Genomic DNA, 20,670 nt, shown 5'->3' on the forward strand with positions numbered 1-20,670 from the left:
CCGGCTCCGCCCTGCACAGCCCGCCTCGCCGTCTCACGAACGCTCCGCCGTCCCACGACCGGCTCCGCCCTGCACAGCCCGCCTCGCCGTCTCACGAACGCTCCGCCGTCCCACGACCGGCTCCGCCCTGCACAGCCCGCCTCGCCGTCTCACGAACCCTCCGCCGTCCCACGACCGGCTCCGCCCTGCACAGCCCGCCTCGCCGTCTCACGAACGCTCCGCCGTCCCACGACCGGCTCCGCCCTGCACAGCTCGCCTCGCCGTCTCACGAACGCTCCGCCGCCTCACGACCGGCTCCGCCCTGCACAGCTCGCCTCGCCGTCTCACTGAACACTCCACCAGCCTATCCACGAACAGCACCACTGCACTCTAGATCTTCCGGCTCCCCACTACTTGACACAGCTCTCAGCAATTCCAGCTCATACTAGTGAGAGCCTTAGTGCTGGTGCACCTAAGGCCAAAGTGAATACAGCACAGTACCTGTAGCAAGACTCTTAATAGACCCAAAATTAGCTCTGACATTCCACAGTGGAGAGAGACAGAGGTGCAATTGGTGCTTCAGGCCCTCACAAAGGGGCCCACATCATCAGGCACTAACACCTGTCTCAAGCCTCTCTCAGTTCACAGAGTTTTGGAACCCATGTCCCTTGCCTAGTGAGTGCTCCTCAGTTGATGGTGAGTCCCTCCATCATAACAAAAGGCCACGTACAGTTCCAAGCACAGTTCCCATAATCAGGGTAATAACAATTTATTCTTCCCGCCCCAATAACAGAGACACTGGAGATCCCACAACAGCCAAAGTGAGCATTTGGGCAGCTATGGTCTCATTCTAGGCGGGGTGGGTGTGCCTATGCAAATGAGATCAGCCCCTGAAGTTCTTTTCCACAACTTGCCACACCTCACCACCAGATGTCAGGGTGGAGCTCATCCTGACTCTGCTAACATTAGTATGGGAAAGCACAGCCCACCAATTTAACCATAAATTCCTGTACTGACTCCAAAGGCCAAATGGCACGTAGACAATTGCTCTAAACATGCCTAAAAAGCCTGACAAGCAATTTACTACAGCCAAACAGTAACAAAGCATGCTTAGGCATTGGATCAAGATACTGTACTTACAAATGGGCTAAACCCGGGGGAGCTGAGATCCACTGAGGTGGTCAGGCAGGGATTAGCAATGACCTCTTTCAGAGTTCACATCTTATCCCCTTTAACAAACAAAGGACATCATTGCCAATCACTGACTTAGGCTAAAAACCAATTGGAGACAGTTCACCCTTATTTCCAGTCTTCATCCAGACAAGATTTACAACCGCCTTTCTCCCCAAGGCCTTTCCTCCCCTGCTTCTATCTGTCCAACACATTTCCCATTGCACCTGGGTTCACCCACGTTTAACGCTGGTGTGTGGGCTGGGGACGGGCTGTGTGAGCTCACTGTAAGACAGACTCTCTTTGATTGTTTTAAAACCATCTGCAGTCACCCCTCTCAGTCAGAGGCCTTCCCCTTATCTCATTAGTTATTCTCTGAACCAGACATCCTCCCTACTTCATTCCTTCAGGCCTCAGCACTTCTTATTTTCAAGGCCTTCCTTCTACTTGCTAGTCAAGGCCTTTCTTTACAACACAGATATATAGATTTCTGTAACCAGACTTTAGTTCTGTAACTGTAGGTTTACCCTGCATGCTGGTGGCCTCTCAGAGCGTGCCCAGCTCTGATGGGACATGGACTGTCTGGAATAACTGCCCATGCTGGTGAAACAAGGGTTAATCTAACCCTGCTTGATTTACATCCGCAATAAAACTTTTTCTCACCCTTCCTCTCAAGCACAGAGCCCCAGCTCTTGGGAAAGTGTCTTTCACAGGAAATGATACAAGCAAAGCTCCCAACACCAAACAAAGCAACCCCCACCCAGGGAAAGGAAGGAGCAAAGGGGCCATGGGTGAGCATTGTCTCCCCACGGCTCCAACAGAAAACAATCCCAAATCAGCCCAGCTGCAGGGCATCACGGGGTGAGTAGGGCAGGATACTTTGGCAAGCCTCAAGAGTGACCGGACGGGGAGATGAGCCCCAAGGTGGGTGCTGGTCACAGGCCGTCAGAGAGATGTAACAGAGGAACAGACCTAGGGTGATCTTTGCAGGGGGGAGGCAGGGCTGGGGGGCAGGGGGGAGGCAGGGTTCCCGCGAGGAGGGGAGGGGCGTGGGCGAGCGGCTGGGGGTGACCCGTTTTCCTTTTGGGAAATGTGGTCACCGGAACAGAGCAGCCTCATTCTCATCACAGAACTCAGCCTGGTCTGTTCTTCAGTGGTAGCCGCTCGCCAGCGTAGCTGCACGGGTGAACCCCCGACGTGTGGGCAGAGAAAACCTCGATTGCACCCGAGCAGCTCAGCTGGGGCTTGAAGTGAGGCAGCTCCGCGGCCGCCAGCTGCTAACCCCCAGCCCAGACAACGTGTCCGTCTACATTGCTCAGAAGGGTGCAGCTCTCCGGCCCGGCATGCGAGGGCACACAGGGCCCTGGGTGCCCAGCATTCCACATGCCGGCTGGTCTCCCCTGCCCAGAGCAGGGTCACGCTTGCAGGGAACGATCCAGGACAAAATCTGGCTTGCAGGGCCGGATGAACCTTGTGGGCCTGGCGGCAAACATGTTTGTGGGCCCCCATGGAGCCAGTGGAGCCTGGCGCGGGGAGGTCAGTGCCCAGAGCAAGGGGCCAGCCAGAGGCAAAGGGGCATGGCAGGGGCGGCCCTGCTCTGCCCAGTGCGAGGGCACTATTTACAAACCGGCAATTGCCAGATGCAGTCCCCCCCCCCCCCCCCCCGACCGCCGTCCAACACCTCCCGACTCCCTACGGCCAGAGCCCCCCCGGACCCACTATGCCCAGCACCTGCCCAGACCCACCCACAGATGCACAGCACCCTGCACAAAACCACCCCTGCCCACAGCCCCACCACAACAGCCCAGCACCCCCCACAGAACCTCCATTCCTTAGTGCCCCGACACACACAGACCCTCCCCACCCCCTCACAGCCCAGGACCCTCCCAGACCCCCCACACACACACAGACCCTCCCCACCCCCTCACAGCCCAGCACCCGCCCAGACCCCCCCCACACACACAGACCCTCCCCGCCCCCTCACAGCCCAGCACCCGCCCAGACCCCCCACTCCCTAGAGCCCCGACACACACAGACCCTCCCCGCCCCCTCACAGCCCAGCACCCGCCCAGACCCCCCACTCCCTAGAGCCCTGACACACACAGACCCTCCCCGCCCAGAACCCGCCCAGACCCCCCACACACACAGACCCTCCCCGCCCCCTCACAGCCCAGCACCCACCCAGACCCCCCACTCCCTAGAGCCCTGACACACACAGACCCTCCCCGCCTCCTCACAGCCCAGCACCTCCCACAGAACCCCCACTCCCTAGTGCCCCAACAGACACAGACCCTTCCCGCCCCCTCACAGCCCAGCACCCGCCCAGACCCCCCACTCCCTAATGCCCCGACACACACAGACCCTTCCCGCCCCCTCACAGCCCAGCACCCGCCCAGACCCCCCACTCCCTAATGCCCCGACACACACAGACCCTCCCCGCCCCCTCACAGCCCAGCACCCGCCCAGACCCCCCACTCCCTAGAGCCCTGACACACACAGACACTCCCCGCCCTCTCAGAGCCCAGGACCCGCCCAGACCCCCCCCACACACAGACCCTCCCCGCCCCCTCGCAGCCCAGCACCTCCCACAGAACCCCCACTCCCAAGTGCCCCAACACACACAGATCCTCCCTGCCCCCTCACAGCCCAGCACCCCCCACAGAACCCCCACTCCCTAATGCCCCGACACACACAGACCCTCCCCGCCCCCTCACAGCCCAGCACCCGCCCAGACCCCCAAGGGACCCACTCCCCCATGCCCTGCCTCCTGGCCGCACTCGCCGGCCCTGCTGGGAGGCGACTGTGTCTGCCGGGCTGAGCCAGCAGCGTAGCCAGGGCTGGTCCCGGGGCTGGGAATCGCTCTGGCCCCTCGGGACTGGTGCGATCAGCCAGGCCAGGACCTGCCCCAGCCGGGGTCCCTCAAGACGCACTTGCCTGGAGGGGCCCAGCCAAGGCCCCCACACACACCCCTGGCTGAGACTGGCCAGGCTTCTGCACCAGTGCCAGGCAGCTCAGCTCCGGGGGTGGCCTGGGGTACGGCCAGGGGGCTGAGGAGCAGGGGTTGGGGCCAGGGGGCGGAGGGGAGCCAGCGGCGTCTTGGGGTGCAGGGCAAGCGGAGCAGGCCGGGGCCCCTTCTCAGCCTGGGCCCGGCTCCATGGAGCCACTAGAGCCCTTGGAAACCCGGCACTGCTGGCTTGGACACGCCTGGGAGTGCCAGGAACCAGAGGGCTCCCCCGGCCGGAAGCCCCCGCGTACGGCACAAAGCCCCCCCAAATGCAGGCTCTGGACGGGCCCAGGCTGCTGATTGCCGGCATCAGGAGACCAAGAGGCCCGAGGCAGATCCCCGGGCCGCAGGAGCGGTGGGGCTGCGTCAGCATCCAGGCAGGGTTTCAGCTCGTGTTTAACTCTGCGATGCCGCATGGCTGAAGACGGGCGGCTGAGCAGGGACCCTCGCACGCACCCGGCGCTGCACAACTCTCGGAGAGACGCCAGGTCCCATCCCCAGCGTGGGGGAACTGCCACCCACGGCCTGGTATCAGCCTGCATCCGCTCCCCCTGCCCAGGCTCACTGCCCCCCGACCGGCTCCCACAGAGCGGAGAAGGCCCAAGGCAGCAGGAGGAAGGAAGCCTTGATGGGTCTGGACTCCCAGCGGCTTTTCCCCCAATTCCCCCTCCACTGCGCCTGGCCCCTCACTGCTCTGGGGCCGCACAGACGGGCAGGGCAGGGCCGGGCCGTTCCCCAGCCCCGAGGCTGCGGCATGTGGCTCGGCCCGCCCTGAAAAACCAGGACCTCCACCACGCCCACAGCCATTTGGGAGAGCTGGCAGTGCTGCAACACGGGCCCCCCCCCGGCTGGGGCAGGGCGCTCCCCTCCCCCCCTGCGGCCCCCCAGGCTGGGGCAGGGCGCTCCCCTCCCCCCCTGCGGCCCCCCGGCTGGGGCAGGGCGCTCCCCTCCCCCCCTGCGGCCCCCCAGGCTGGGGCAGGGCGCTCCCCTCCCCCCCTGCGGCCCCCCGGCTGGGGAAGCATCCAGCCAATCCTGTCTTCCTCTACCCAACACTGTCCTCTGTTCTCCCTCAGCCTCCCTCCTGCCCCCCCACATCTGCTCCCCCCTCCCCACTTCCTCCTGCACCCTCATCCCCGGCTGCTCACACCCCCTGCCCTGGTTTTCCCACAATTGGTCCTCTTTGGAAGTTGCTGGCCAGGGAAATCTGCACATCTTCCCGGGACATTGAGTCCTGGGTTTTGTCACCCCCTGCTCCCCAGCCTCGCCCGCCTTTCCCTCGGGGTTCCCCTGGGTGCCAGGCTGGCCCTTGGCTTGATCTCCGCAGAGCCTGGGCCCCGGGGGAAATGGCTCACCTGGGAGAGGGGGCTCCGGATCTGAGCAGTGTCCTCAGGCATGGGGGGCCCTGGGGGAAGTGGGCTGGGCCCGTGCGACCCCTCGATGGGGGACGTGGACGGGACATGTGGGAGTAGGGCACTGGCCCCAGCCCCTTTCCCCCCATTCTCCACTGCTCCTCACAGTGCCAATCATGTGCCCTGCCCAGCCCCGAACCACAGGCTGGCAGCCATGTTGCCAGGGGCCAGGTTTCAGTCCATTACCATCAGTGGGATGTGGCCACCTCCCTCCCCCTGCAGGCAGACCACAAGCCAGCCGGCTGGCTCCAGCCCCACTGACAGTCATGGCCCACAGAGGTCAGTTTGGCTGAGTGAAAATTGGCGACTTGCGCAATGTTTTTGTCGTCTCATGACCCCCGCCAGCGGCTGGAGTGGGGAGAAAATCCTGCAGGTGGCTTTTCTGCTGCTGGTGCCAGGGACCAGAGCCAAGGGGGCTGGACCTTGAAGAACTGCCCTGCGGGGGATACTGGATAGGAACCCCACCCCCCACAGCAGTCCCATGCTGCCCTCCAGCCCACCCAGGCACATTGCCCTCTGTGCCCGTGGGTGGGACAGGCTGCTGCTCAGGGAAAGGGGGAGCAAACAGAGCCCCTGGTGCTGGCTGCCTCCTGCCAGCCTGAAGGCCGACACACAATACCTAGGGGGGTCCGGGCACTGTGCCAAGAGGATGGCTGCTCCCCCACCCCAAAAGGGACCCGTGTGGCCACAAGGTGGAACAGCTGGGCAAACCTTGCTCCCTCTCTGCAACCCTGTTTGCTTGTGAGCGTGACAGCAGGGCAAGGCACAACCCGCAGTTCCTCCAGCTGCCCTGGCAATGTGAGGGCAGCTCAGCAGCAAGTCTGTACACAGCAAGAAGAGGGAGCGTGGCTGTGCAGAGATCCTGCCCCACGTCCCTCCTGTGGAGTGAGGCTGCCGGAGGGTAGCAGCTCACCCTGCAGGGGCTAAGCATTTGCACTGGGCTAGAACAGACACGCTCAATTTCCAAGTCCAACTCCCAGCTCGGGTGCTAGAGCGCAGTCCCTAGCAGGTGCAGGGAGAGGATACTTCCCCCCGCCGGAGGTGAGAGCTCTGCCCCTTAACTTCACCCTGGTATCAGAAAGAGGCAGCTCTGTGAGGAGCAAGTTGCGACTGCAATCCCACACGCCGCCATGAGCTAGCCGGATCGGTTCCCTTTGGCATTTGTATCATCGCACCCAAGGACGTAGCCACCCAGCTGTGCGAAAACGCTAGTGCTCTACTCAAGCAACCGAGCTGCACCTTAGCGTCTCAGGCCCAGATTTGCAGGGCTGGCGTAACTCTCCTGCTTCCTGCCCCACTGGCTATTGAAATCTAGCTCACTGCTTCTGCCGAGCAGAGGCTGCCGTCTCCAGAGAGCTGGTTGGAGCAGACATTCCTCTGCAGGGTGGCAATCTGGGATCTTACTCTGAAACTTGTAAAGTCAAGCCACCTTCACCTCAAAAATAAAGACAGAGGGTGACAGTAGGAGAGGGGCAGCAGGAATGATGGACAGCTCTGCACTACAGAGCTGGGTGCGCTCCTCTTGGGAGGGACAGGAGAAATGTCTGCCCCCTGGGTAACACAAGGGCAGAAAACACCAGTGCCAGAGAAGAGGGAAAGATCGGGGGGAAAAAAAACAGAAGAGCTAGACAGAGAAATTCCCAGCACATGGGTCACGTGAGTTGGGGGAGAGTCTTGCACCAGGGGCTGAAAGCCTGGCAGGACTAGTGGGATTGACCGTGCCCATAGCTGGTTGTGGGGAGGGGACTTTGTGCATGTTTCACGCAGCCCCAAGTTGCATCTCAGGCAACTCCAAACCCGCTGCATCTGGGGTTTCCTGCTGTAGCAGTAATGGGGAAGTTTCCCTCAGTCCCAGCAGCTAGTGATATATAATGTCACACTGGCTGTTCTCCTTATCCCTAAGGGGCCAATCCCTTTTTGATCCCTGATGAGCCTGTGGCCTCAATGATATTCGGAGCTTCCTAGGGAGATTCCAAGGCCAGAAGGGAGCGTTCTGACCATTCAGTCTGACCAGCTGCATGTATCTAGTGGCAATGAGTTCCACAGGCTAACGGCACACTGAGAGGAAATACTTTTCCAAGCAGATATAACTGTGTTGCCTTTCCACGACAGTGGCTGTTCTCTTGTTTATGTCCTACAAGAAGGGGATGTGCTATTCACCCTGTTGCCACTCATTGTGGTGTTACACCTCGCACACACAACCCGATACAAGACGTGTTCACTCTCTGGGCTCTTCGTACGCTTTACCCAAGGCGGAGAAGGCACTGGTACCAGGGCGCAGAAGAAAGACGCTTGCATCAGAAAGCGATCTAGCAATTTCTTTATTCACCAAAGTTCCACAACACCAACAGCAAAGCAACGCAGCGCTGGCCCAGAGCTGGGGCTCCCAGAGCAGCACGCTCAGCTGAGCGACGGACGGAGGGACACCAGCCCGCAGGCAGCCTGCTGGGGAGAACGACACAAAGGCCTGTTCAGATTTCTAGATGCTGGGAAGAAGGGCTGGATGGACAGGGATGGAGACAGGTTTTGCTTACAAAGAGGTTCCTCCAAACAGGAGGGGACTTCAGTCCCCACAGTCCACTCAGTCTAGCGCTTCTGATGCTGACAACGACACCCCATCCAGTTGGATCCAGGTGTAATGGGGACAGACATCCCACCGCCACCCTGAGACCACTCACTCTCTTCGAAGGCCACTGAAAGAATGCAACGCACGTGGGAATGGCATTGAATTCACCCATGTGACCCGGGTTTGAACCAGTGATTTACCAGCATCTCACCAAGACCCACCCCGCAGTCTCATCCCATCCCTGTGATGGGCATGGAAACCTCCCCGCTGAGTTTCCTGTGCACGCAGACTACACAGAGCCACCGTGCTCAACCTGAGGAACCATCTGAGCTGCTGCATCAAGGCAATATACTGAAAAGGCCTCAAATGCACCTGGCCCAGCTCCAGCCACCCAGCTCCCAGCCTTGAGGCAGACAAGGCTGGGGGCAGCGGGACAATGTCAGTGGGGTCCGTCAGGCCAGCTCCCTGGAAAACACACCGTCTGAGCCTCAAGAAGGCGGCCAGCAACAGGCCCAAAGCGGATCCGGTTGGCTCTTCCCCACTGCACAGAGCAATCAGATATCGGTAGCATAGGACAGTAAGAGCGAGACACCACTTCGTTCAGGCCAGCGCTTCGCAAGGTGACCAGCCAGCTGCATCTCACCCTCTGCGCCCTGTATGCTCCGGGGCAAGGGAAGAGGAGGAGATACTGGTTCCAGCCCTCGGCAGCAGCGCGGAGTCTGCTACCACGTCAGCTCCTCTGGGGGGACGCCGTACCTGTACTTGGAGATGGTGACGTTGGCCAGTCTCCCGTAGACGGTTGGCAGCACATCGTCACGGTACTTCTCAAAGCCCACGCGCTCGTACATCAGGCGGGCCTCGTCCTGCACCATCAGGGTGTTCAGCACCACGGCGCTGCAGCCCCGCTGTTGGGCGAAGCAGATCACCGCCTGGCACAGTGCCTTGGCGATGCCCAGCCCCCGGTAGTCCTTCCGCACCGACATCCGCTTCAGCATCAGCTCCCCCTTCTGATGGTCAGACGGCCTGGCAGCCACGGTGCCCACCACACACTCATCTGCTTCTGCCACCCAGAAGCAGGAGCCCTTGCTACCCATGTAGGTCGTCCTGATGTCCAGCAGGTCCTCCTTTAAGCAGTGCTCAATATACATGGTCCAGAAGTAGCCGAGCAGCTGCCGGCCCCATAGCCAGTAGCAGTGTGACGGCCAGGATGGGCAGCAGGAGGGACTTGGAGCTGGTGAGCAGGACACAGAAGGTGCAGGCCAGTACCAGGATCACCCAGGGCTGCTTTAGCACATGCACACACAGGGCGGGGACATACTCGCTCATCCCAGTGGCAAACATCTCGCGCACCACCTCGTAGTCTTCGTCTCTGTACTCGCGGATCCGATAGTCCACCATGGCGCCCTGGAGAGAGAGGGGAGAGAAGCTCAGCACAAGGCAGAGAGCAACAGGCCATGGGTCAGCAGAGCTGTAGCAGTGCAATGAGCACAGGTCTGCAGGCCATGAGCTCCCTCTCTGGCCTCAGGCAAGTCATTTAAAAAATGCCAATCTTTAAAAAAGGGAAGAAGGAGGATCCTGGGAACTACAGGCCAGTCAGCCTCACCTCAGTCCCTGGAAAAATCATGGAGCAGGTCCTCAAAGAATCAATCCTGATGCATTTGCATGAGAGGAAAGTGATCAGGAACAGCCAGCATGGATTCACCAAGGGAAGGTCATGCCTGACTAATCTAATCGCCTTTTATGATGAGATTACTGGTTCTGTGGATGAAGGGAAAGCAGTGGATGTATTGTTTCTTGACTTCAGCAAAGCTTTTGACACGGTCTCCCACAGTATTCTTGTCAGCAAGTTAAGGAAGTATGGGCTGGATGAATGCACTATAAGGTGGGTAGAAAGCTGTCTAGATTGTCGGGCTCAACGGGTAGTGATCAATGGCTCCATGTCTAGTTGGCAGCCGGTATCAAGTGGAGTGCCCCAAGGGTCGGTCCTGGGGCCGGTTTTATTCAATATCTTCATAAATGATCTGGAGGATGGTGTGGATTGCACTCTCAGCAAATTTGCAGATGATACTAAACTGGGAGGAGTGGTAGATACGCTGGAGGGGAGGGATAAGATACAGAAGGACCTAGACAAATTGGAGGATTGGGCCAAAAGAAATCTGATGAGGTTCAATAAGGATAAGTGCAGGGTCCTGCACTTAGGACGGAAGAACCCAATGCACAGCTACAGACTAGGGACCGAATGGCTAGGCAGCAGTTCTGCGGAAAAGGACCTAGGGGTGACAGTGGACGAGAAGCTGGATATGAGTCAGCAGTGTGCCCTTGTTGCCAAGAAGGCCAATGGCATTTTGGGATGTATAAGTAGGGGCATAGCGAGCAGATCGAGGGATGTGATCGTTCCCCTCTATTCGACATTGGTGAGGCCTCATCTGGAGTACTGTGTCCAGTTTTGGGCCCCACACTTCAAGAAGGATGTGGATAAATTGGAGAGAGTCCAGCGAAGGGCAACAAAAATGATTAGGGGACTGGAACACATGAGTTATGAGGAGAGGCTGAGGGAGCTGGGATTGTTTAGCCTGCGGAAGAGAAGAATGAGGGGGGATTTGATAGCTGCTTTCAACTACCTGAAAGGGGGTTCCAAAGAGGATGGCTCTAGACTGTTCTCAATGGTAGCAGATGACAGAACGAGGAGTAATGGTCTCAAGTTGCAGTGGGGGAGGTTTAGATTGGATATTAGGAAAAACTTTTTCACTAAGAGGGTGGTGAAACACTGGAATGCGTTACCTAGGGAGGTGGTAGAATCTCCTTCCTTAGAGGTTTTTAAGGTCAGGCTTGACAAAGCCCTGGCTGGGATGATTTAACTGGGAATTGGTCCTGCTTCGAGCAGGGGGTTGGACTAGATGACCTTCAGGGGTCCCTTCCAACCCTGATATTCTATGATTCTATGATTTCCACTCTCTCGTGCCTCAGTTTCCCCATCTAGAAGAAAGGTTCGTGTACTCACCTCTCCCTCAGAGGGGCTGCGAGCATTAGTGGGTGTAACTATTTATTGGTAGCATCCTGGTAGCTCCTAGTGCCCCATCTGAAATCATCAGGGCCTCACACTGCTAAACGCTGTGCATGGACCTACATTACGAGAGTCCCAAAGTGCCGACAGTCTAAACAGACTCAGGGCAGGGGGGAAAGAGACCCAAGGCTGGGAAGTGACTCATTCAAGGTCACACTGCAGGTCAGGGTCAGGACCAGGACGAGATCCCTGGGGGCGATTCCCAGTCCGGTGCCATATCACTGCACTGCCTACTTCCAGGCTTCCCTCTGACACCCATCAGCACAGCGCCCGAGTGCCCCACAGCCTCAGAGGCAGGGAACAATTGCTCCGCCTCACAGATGGGGAAGCTGAGGCAGAGTTGAGGTGAACGGGTCAAAGAGAAAGACAGTGGCAGAAGGCAAGAGAGCAGAGACAGGGACACAGGACACCGGCTCGGCTCCAGCCCAGTCCGCAGCCTCCTTTTCAGCCCCCACAGCAGCCCGCGTCCCTGCCGACGTTCGCACACACTACAGCAGGGGTCGGCAATTCATGCGTGTCATGGTCCATATTTCTTGGTCATGGTCTAGGCAAGGTCCAGACTCCAGAGAAACCCGTTCCACACTGCGAGCGCCCCTGTTCAACAAACACATTCAGGGCTGTGTAATACAGCCCGGGGCTATGGCTTGAGTTTTAGAGCATTACATGAAAAATAAAACCCAACCCGTCGGGGTCAAAGTACTGTATGGTGAGGGATTTTGTCTGGTCAATCTGGAGGGAATACATTCAACCTGGTAGGGTGCTGTACACGGTGGGATATGGTCAGTTCTTGATGACATTGACACTCCTGATCGCAACTACCAACTGGTGTGCTCCTCTGCTACCGTCACAGGACAAGGCTTCAAAGGGCTGAAGAAGGGGCGTGGGGAGAAATGCAGTTGAGAGAACGGTGAAGCTAGGTCTTTCTGAAGGAAGGGGAGCTAGGATAGACAACAGCCCTCATGCTGCTAAGATGCACACGTGTGATCAACTTTACACACTGGGGGTAGCTTCCCTGAAGCAATGGGACTATTCAGAGCGTATAAACAAAGCATATGCTTTTATCTTTGCAGGATTACGGCCAATATTATTAAATTAGCACCCAATTTTACAAACACTTTTGTGCTCAACTTTACGACCACGAAGTCCCCTTGATTTCATGACAGTAAAGTTAAGCATGTGCAGAAGTATTTGCAGGATTGGGGCCCGAGGCAATAAGCATATTTAGGATCAGGCCTTTATTTAATATACTTTGCGTGATATTATTGTATCACGATTATACTCCATTATTCTTTTTATTGTAATTTTATTATATTATTTCCACATTATTATTTTATTTGGGTTTTTTGCTACTTTATTTGATCAAGAGTTGGTTGACAATTTAAAAACAAAACTGGTGAAAAAAAACAGAAGTTGTCTCCACTTTACCAGCTCTGAAATTGAACAATTTATTGCTATTTTTGTGATTGTTTTAAAATCAAAACACAGCACATTAATATTTTCATGTAATGAAAACTGGGGTTCTCAAACAAACATTTTTCATAACCCCATTATTAACGTTTATAACATTTTGAAAAAAAAATCACAAAGTTGAAAAAAATCAACTTTCACTTTTTTCACTTTCCAGAGAAGCTCACTTTTCAATTAAAAACCTTTGCTCAAAAAACTTTCTACCAGTTCAAATGTTTTCCTTTATTGTTCCCTGTTATTTATTATATTTCTATTTTATTTTCCTTTAGGACATTATTTTATCTGCTACATATCTATTAAATCCCAGGCTCATCCCAACTCCAGGCACAAGATCCAAATCATCTAAGCTAACTGCATCAAATCTGATCTGCCACCATTTATTCAGATGTGGTCACAGTCCTGTCAAAACAGAACGTTTCACAGCACCCTACTCTGATCCGTCTCCCTTTAAAGTCAATGGAAAAACTCCCATGGACATGACTGGTGCAAGATGAAGCTCTCACTGAGGGCAGGTTTCTGTGCTACCAGTAACGGAATAGCTTTTAGTTTTACCTGTTATGCCCCTGACTGGTATCTGAGCTGGGAAAGGCAATGGATTGGAGCTACATTTCCTCCCCTCTCACATGGGGCTGGGGGCAAAACAGACACAGCATGACCCTGACACAGAAAGAAATTCCCTGAAAGTGACAAGACACAAACTCTCACTCTGCCCCCAGAAAGAGTGGGGGACAGTGATCTCGAGGGCGGGGGGGGGGGGGGAGATAGGCCAATGAGCGATCTGCCTATTGACTACCCCTGGACTAAAGCTTCCTAATCCAGAACACCCAGGTGGGCTACAGGCAGTGTGATCCCAATGGGGATCCACAGTCTCCAAGACCTGAGGTCATCCTTTGCTCTCTAGGTTTGCCCCAGGGCTGAATGTGCTGCAGGTGAAATGAAGTTTATATTAGCAGCTCCCATGGTTCGAGTGACAGCTGCCCTCTGGGAGAGGTTCAGGACAGAGCAGGTTGGGTCACCTTGGGAGAGAGGGAGAGTACAGCCACAACACAGAGCCAGAGAACAAAGCCTGGGGAGGGGAGAAGAAGCCTGGGGAGGGGAGAAGGGAAGGGAGAGATTCCAGAAGGCTCCTTCCCTCCCATCACAGCAAAACAAACCCCCACCTGATCAGCTAGAGCTCTATCCCCACTGCAGGGGCCTAGGTGGGGCAGCGACCAGTGCTCTATTAATGCCTAAAAACAGAACATAAGCCAGGCTCAAACCTGCATTCTTATGATGGGAAAAAGAAAAGGAGGACTTGTGGCACCTTAGAGACTAACCAACTTTGAGCATAAGCTTTTGTGAGCTACAGCTCACTTCATTGGATGCATACTGTGGAAACTGCAGAAGATCTTTTATACACACAAACCATAAAAAAATGGGTGTTTACTACAATCTCTCCCCCCACCCCACTCTTCTGCTGGTAATAGCTTATCTAAAGTGATCACTCTCCTTACAATGTGTATGATAATCAAGGTGGGCCATTTCCAGCACAAACCCAGGGTTTAACAAGAACGTCGGGGGAAGGAGAGGGGCAGGAAAAAACAAGGGGAAATAGGTTACCTTGCATAATGACTTAGCCACTCCCAGTCTCTATTCAAGCCTAAGTTAATTGTATCCAATTTGCAAATGAATTCCAATTCAGCAGTCTCTCACTGGAGTCTGGTTTTGAAGTTTTTTCGTTGTAATATTGCAACTTTCATGTCTGTAATCACGTGACCAGAGAGATTGAAGTGTTCTCCGACTGGTTTAAGAATGTTATAATTCTTGACATCTGATTTGTGTCCATTTTTTCTTTTACGTAGAGACTGTCCAGTTTGACCAATGTACATGGCAGAGGGGCATTGCTGGCACATGATGGCATAGATCACATTGGTGGATGTGCAGGTGAACGAGCCTCTGATCGTGTGGCTGATGTTATTAGGCCCTGTGATGGTGTCCCCTGAATAGATATGTGGGCACAGTTGGCAACGGGCTTTGTTGCAAGGATAGGTTCCTGGGTTAGTGGTTCTGTTGTGTGGTATGTGGTTGTTGGGGAGTATTTGCTTCCGGTTCGGGGGCTGTCTGTAGGCAAGGGGGGCAACCTGGAGGGGGCTTGTCTCCTAAGATTTGTGAGAGTGTTGGGTCGTCCTTCAGGATAGGTTGTAGATCCTTAACGCGCTGGAGGGGTTTTAGTTGGGGGCTGAAGGTGACAGCTAGTGGCGTTCTGTTATTTTCTTTGTTAGGCCTGTCCTGTAGTAGGTGACTTCTGGGAACTCTTCTGGCTCTATCAATCTGTTTCTTCACTTCCGCAGGTGGGTATTGTAGTTGTAAGAATGCTTGATAGAGATCTTGTAGGTGTTTGTCTCTGTCTGAGGGGTTGGAGCAAATGCGGTTGTATCGCAGAGCTTGGCTGTAGACGATGGATCGTGTGGTGTGGTCAGGGTGAAAGCTGGAGGCATGTAGGTAGGAATAGCGGTCAGTAGGTTTCCGGTATAGGGTGGTGTTTATGTGACCATTGTTTATTAGCACTGTAGTGTCCAGGAAGTGGATCTCTTGTGTAGACTGGACCAGGCTGAGGTTGAAGGTGGGATGGAAATTGTTGAAATCATGGTGGAATTCCTCAAGGGCTTCTTTTCCATGGGTCCAGATGATGAAGATGTCCTCAATATAGCGCAAGTAGAGTAGGGGCGTTAGGGGACAAGAGCCGAGGAAGCGTTGTTCTAAGTCAGCCATAAAAATGTTGGCATACTGTGGGGCCATGCGGGTACCCATAGCAGTGCCGCTGATTTGAAGGTATACATTGTCCCTAAATGTGAAATAGTTATGGGTGAGGACAAAGTCACAAAGTTCAGCCTCCAGGTTAGCCGTGACATTACCGGGGATAGTGTTCTTGATGGCTTGTAGTCCATCTTTGTGTGGAATGTTGGTGTAGAGGGCTTCTACATCCATAGTGGCCAGGATGGTGTTTTCAGGAAGATCACCGATGGATTGTAGTTTCCTCAGGAAGTCAGTGGTGTCTCGAAGGTAGCTGGGAGCGCTGGGAGCGTAGGGCCTGAGGAGGGAGTCCACATAGCCAGACAATCCTGCTGTCAGGGTGCCAATGCCTGAGATGATGGGGCGCCCAGGATTTCCAGGTTTATGGATCTTGGGTAGTAGATAGAATATCCCAGGTAGGGGTTCCAGGGGTGTGTCTGTGTGGATTTGTTGTGCTTTTTCAGGGAGTTTCTTGAGCAAATGCTGTAGTTTCTTTTGGTAACTCTCAGTGGGATCAGAGGGTAATGGCTTGTAGAAAGTGGTGTTGGAGAGCTGCCGAGCAGCCTCTTGTTCATATTCCGACCTATTCATGATGACAACAGCACCTCCTTTGTCAGCCTTTTTGATTATGATGTCAGAGTTGTTTCTGAGGCTGTGGATGGCATTGTGTTCTGCATGGCTGAGGTTGTGGGGCAAGTGATGCTGCTTTTTCACAATTTCAGCCCGTGCACGTCGGCGGAAGCACTCTATGTAGAAGTCCAGTCTGTTGTTTCGACCTTCAGGAGGAGTCCACCTAGAATCCTTCTTTTTGTAGTGTTGGTAGGGAGGTCTCTGTGGAGATAAGCTATTACCAACAGGAGAGTGGGTTTGTGTTTGTGGGGGGGGGGGGGGTGGAAAAACCTGGATTTGTGCTGGAAATGGCCCAACTTGATTATCATACACATTGTAAGGAGAGTGATCACTTTAGATAAGCTATTACCAGCAGGAGAGTGGGGTGGGGGGAGAGAAAACCTTTTGTAGTGGTAAACACCCATTTTTTCATGCTTTGTGTGTATAAAAGATCTTCTATACTTTCCACAGCATGCATCCAATGAAGTGAGCTGTAGCTCACGAAAGCTTATGCTCAAATAAATTGGTTAGTCTCTAAGGTGCCACAAGTCCTCCTTTTCTTTTTGCGAATACAGACTAACACGCCTGTTACTCTGAAACCTGTCCTTATGATGGGAGTTTGCAAGTATCACAGTTAAGGTTGCAAGACCTCCCCAAGTAAGAAACCCCCTACCTCTGGATTTCACTCACACGTGACTGACTTCCTCGGGGTCTCCACGCCTGAGCTCAGCCAAGAAGGGGAGTGTTGGAAAGTTTCAGCAGCGCTGCTCCCGCTGAACACACATTCCTTCCCTCACACTGTACAAAGCCGACAGTGATTTTCCACCCAGATAAGCAAGAGCTGGACTCTGACACTTGGCACATAACAGGGGTTCATTCTGGAGTACAGCCACAACTCAGGCTGGGAAAAATCAGCTGAGATTCAAAAGTACAGGAGATTCAAAATAATCTCCACATGCTCGGGAGAAGCTGTATGGAGCTGCACCCTGTGCGGCACATTTAATTGACCAGAAGATCTCCAGGGTGCTCAGCACCCATGTGCCAATCCCGCCTGCCCTGAAACTTCATTTACTCACCTCAGTGAGCATCTTATTCTAACGGGGATCAGTTAATTGCTCTCTTTCCCCACCTTGTTAAAAAAAAGCAGTTAAATGCAAATAAGCAGCCCCCTTGCTAATGCAATATTAAGGAAGCGGTTACAATTGAAAGGGAAGGATCCCACAGCATTTAGGCCCCAATCAGACCCATGAACCGATGCAGAGGTCCAGTGACCTCAGTCAGACCCACAAGGGTCTGCAAAGCTGACCCCAGCCCTGGCTCAGCGCCTCAGCTGGGCCGCTCTTCAGCCCAGGAACCGTTGCCCATTTTCTGTGCAGCGCCTGGCATGCTTGTGTGCGCTACAGAAGAGAGAATGAATTTAGCCCCGGAGCGATTAGCTGCTGGGCTGTCGCCCGCTGTACTGCCGAGGGGCAGGAGCGCAGGGAACACGCACCCCCAGAGTTGGCAATGCCGTCCCCGGTGGCTCAGAGGGCACACGCGCAACATCGCCACCATCTGCAACTCTGCTGCCTTTGCGGCTGTGGGGAGAGTCGCCCCCACACTGAAAGGCGGCTCCACGCGGGGTCCCAGCGTGGGTCAGGGCTGGCTGTTGGCAGCGCCCCAGCAACGTGATATGGTCACACCCCGTGATGGGAACCTGGGCACCCGCAGGCCCTGCCAAGCCCCTGGAGCTGCGGGACACCTCAAGCCCCAGGACAGGTCATTACAGGAGCCTGCAGTGTCCTGGGATCAGGACCCCAGCTGGGGTGAGCCACTGGCTGAAGGGCACCCGCTGCACCAAGGGGGCAGTCGCTGCCAGGCACCGCTCGCCCACGAAGGGGGGTGCGCAGGGGGAGGTGGGCAGGGCAGGCGGCGCTACGGGCAATGTGCCCCAGGGGGCCCCTGTGACGGGGGGAGCTGACTGCGGCTCCAGACCGAGGGGATTCGGGGCAGGGGGGCGGATGTTTCTCTTCTCCCCAAGTGGGTTTGGAAGCCTCAGTCCCGGCCCCGGAGCCCCCAGGTCCCAGCCCCCCCTCCGTGCACCCCCCGCACCTCAGCCCCCCGAACCCCCCTGTGCACCCCGCCTCCCCCCACACCTTGGCCCCCCCTTGCACCCCTCCACCCAGCCCCCCCGTGCCTCGGCTCCCCCTACAACCCTTCCCTCCAGCCCCCCCGCACACCCCCAACCCCTGCCTCCCCCTCCATAGAATCATAGAATATCAGGGTTGGAAGGGACCCCAGAAGGTCATCTAGTCCAACCCCCTGCTCAAAGCAGGACCAATTCCCAGTTAAATCATCCCAGCCAGGGCTTTGTCAAGCCTGACCTTAAAAACCTCTAAGGAAGGAGATTCTACCACCTCCCTAGGTAACGCATTCCAGTGTTTCACCACCCTCCCAGTGAAAAAGTTTTTCCTAATATCCAACCTAAACCTCCCCCACTGCAACTTGAGACCATTACTCCTCGTTCTGTCATCTGCTACCACTGAGAACAGTCTAGAGCCATCCTCTTTGGAACCACCTCTCAGGTAGTTGAAAGCAGCTATCAAATCCCCCCTCATTCTTCTCTTCTGCAGGCTAAACAATCCCAGCTCCCTCAGCCTCTCCTCATAAATCATATGCTCCATCCCCCTAATCATTTCTTGTAGTGTGGGGCCCAAAACTGGACACAGTACTCCAGATGAGGCCTCACCAATGTCGAATAGAGGGGAACGATCACGTCCCTCGATCTGCTCGCTATGCCCCTACTTATACATCCCAAAATGCCATTGGCCTTCTTGGCAACAAGGGCACACTGCTGACTCATATCCAGCTTCTCGTCCACTGTCACCCCTAGGTCCTTTTCCGCAGAACTGCTGCCTAGCCATTCGGTCCCTAGTCTGTAGCGGTGCATGGGATTCTTCGGTCCTAAGTGCAGGACCCTGCACTTATCCTTATTGAACCCCATGTACCCCTCCACCCAGCCCCCCCGTGCCTCGGCACCCCCCCACCTCCACCCGGCCCCCCCATGCAACCCCCAACCCCCGCCTCCCCGGCAACCCTCCACCCAGCCCCCCCATGCACCCCCAATCCCTGCACCTCGGCCCCCCCCCGTGCAACCCCCAACCCTCGGCCCCCAGTGCCTCGGCCCCCTCCTACAACCCTCCACCCTGCAACCCTTCCCTCCAGCCCCCCGCGCACCCCCAAACCCCGCCTCTCCCCACACCTCAGCCCCCCCGTGCACCCCTCCACCCGGCCCCCCCACGCCTCGGCCCCCCTGCTTCTACCCAGCCGCCCCATGCACCCCCAATCCCCGCCTCCCCCCACACCTCAGCCCCCCCGCCTCCACCCTGCCCCCCCATGCACTCCCAATCCCTGCCTCCCCCCACGCCTCGGCACCCCCTGCTTCTACCCAGCCCCCCCATGCACCCCCAATCCCCGCCTCTCCCCACACCTCGGCACCCCCGCCTCCACCCGGCCCCCCCAATCCCCGCACCTCGGCGCCCCCCCCACGCACCCCCCAACCCTGGCCCTCCCCATGCCTCGGCCCTCTCCTACAACCCTCCACCCCGCACCCTTCCCTCCAGCCCCCCACGCACCCCCAAACCCCACCTCTCCTCACACCTCAGCCCCCCCGTGCACCCCTCCACCCGGCCCCCCCACGCCTCAGCCCCCCTGGCTTCTATCCAGCCCCCCCAATCCCCACCTCCCCCCACACCTCGGCACCCCCACCTCCACCCAGCCCCCCCGTGCCTCGGACCCCTCCTACAACCCTTCCCTCCAGCCCCCCGCGCACCCCCAGCCCCCGCCTCCCCCCACGCCTTGGCCCCCCTGCTTCTACCCGGCCCCCCCATGCACCCCCAGTCCCGCCTCCCCCCACTCCTCAGCCCCCCCGCCTGTCCCCGGCCCCCCAATGCACCCCCAGTCCCCGCCTCCCCCCGAACCCCCAATGCACCCCCAATCCCTGCCTCCCCCCACGCCTCGGCCCCCCCGCGACTCAGCCCCCCATGCACCCCCAATCCCCACCTCCCCCCACTCCTCAGCCCCCCCGCCTCTCCCCGGCCCCCCCATACACCCCCAGTCCCCGCCTCCCCCCGACCCCCCAATGCACCCCCAGTCCCCGCACCTCGGCCCCCCCCGTGCACCCCCCAACCCTCGCCCCCCCCGTGCGCCCCCCCCCCACGCCTCGGCCCCCCACGCCTCGGCCCCCTCCTACAACCCTCCAGCCCCCCCCAATCCCCGCCTCCCACCGGCCCCACTCACCGCCCGCCCCGCGCGCCTTCGCTCGGCAACGCCACTTCCGGGGACACCCAGAGCACCCGCGTGACGCCGCCCGGAGCCGTTGTTCATTGGACGCGCTCCTTCTGAGGACACGCCCACATACTCTCGCCAGCCAATAGGCGGCTAGCGCGGCGCTGGGCGAGGAGGGGGCGGCAGGCGCGGGGGCGTGGCCTTGCCCGAGGGGTCAGGACACAGGGCGGAGGGGCGGGGCCTTACGCGGAGGGGCGGGGCCTACTGTCACATGACCTCACGCTGGGGAAGGGGGATGGGCTCTGATCCCCAGGGGGTGGAGCATAATCCCCTGGCTAACCCCGCCCCCAGCTGGGCGGGGCGA

At 57.0% G+C, this 20,670-nt stretch overlaps 1 protein-coding gene across 1 annotated transcript; it reads right to left on the minus strand.

Annotated features, from left to right (window-relative positions):
* Positions 1-7,866: 7,866 nt before the first annotated feature.
* Positions 7,867-20,405, minus strand: LOC140910929 (probable N-acetyltransferase camello). Its single transcript, XM_073343100.1, is given in 3 exon segments — positions 7,867-9,306; positions 9,308-9,532; positions 20,319-20,405. Coding segments are annotated over 3 exon segments (768 nt in total). The 3' UTR covers positions 7,867-8,850.
* Between the last annotated feature and the right edge of the window lie 265 nt (positions 20,406-20,670).

The sequence above is a fragment of the Lepidochelys kempii genome, chromosome 4 (assembly GCF_965140265.1).
Source record: "Lepidochelys kempii isolate rLepKem1 chromosome 4, rLepKem1.hap2, whole genome shotgun sequence".
In the NCBI taxonomy this organism is placed as follows: domain Eukaryota; kingdom Metazoa; phylum Chordata; order Testudines; family Cheloniidae; genus Lepidochelys; species Lepidochelys kempii.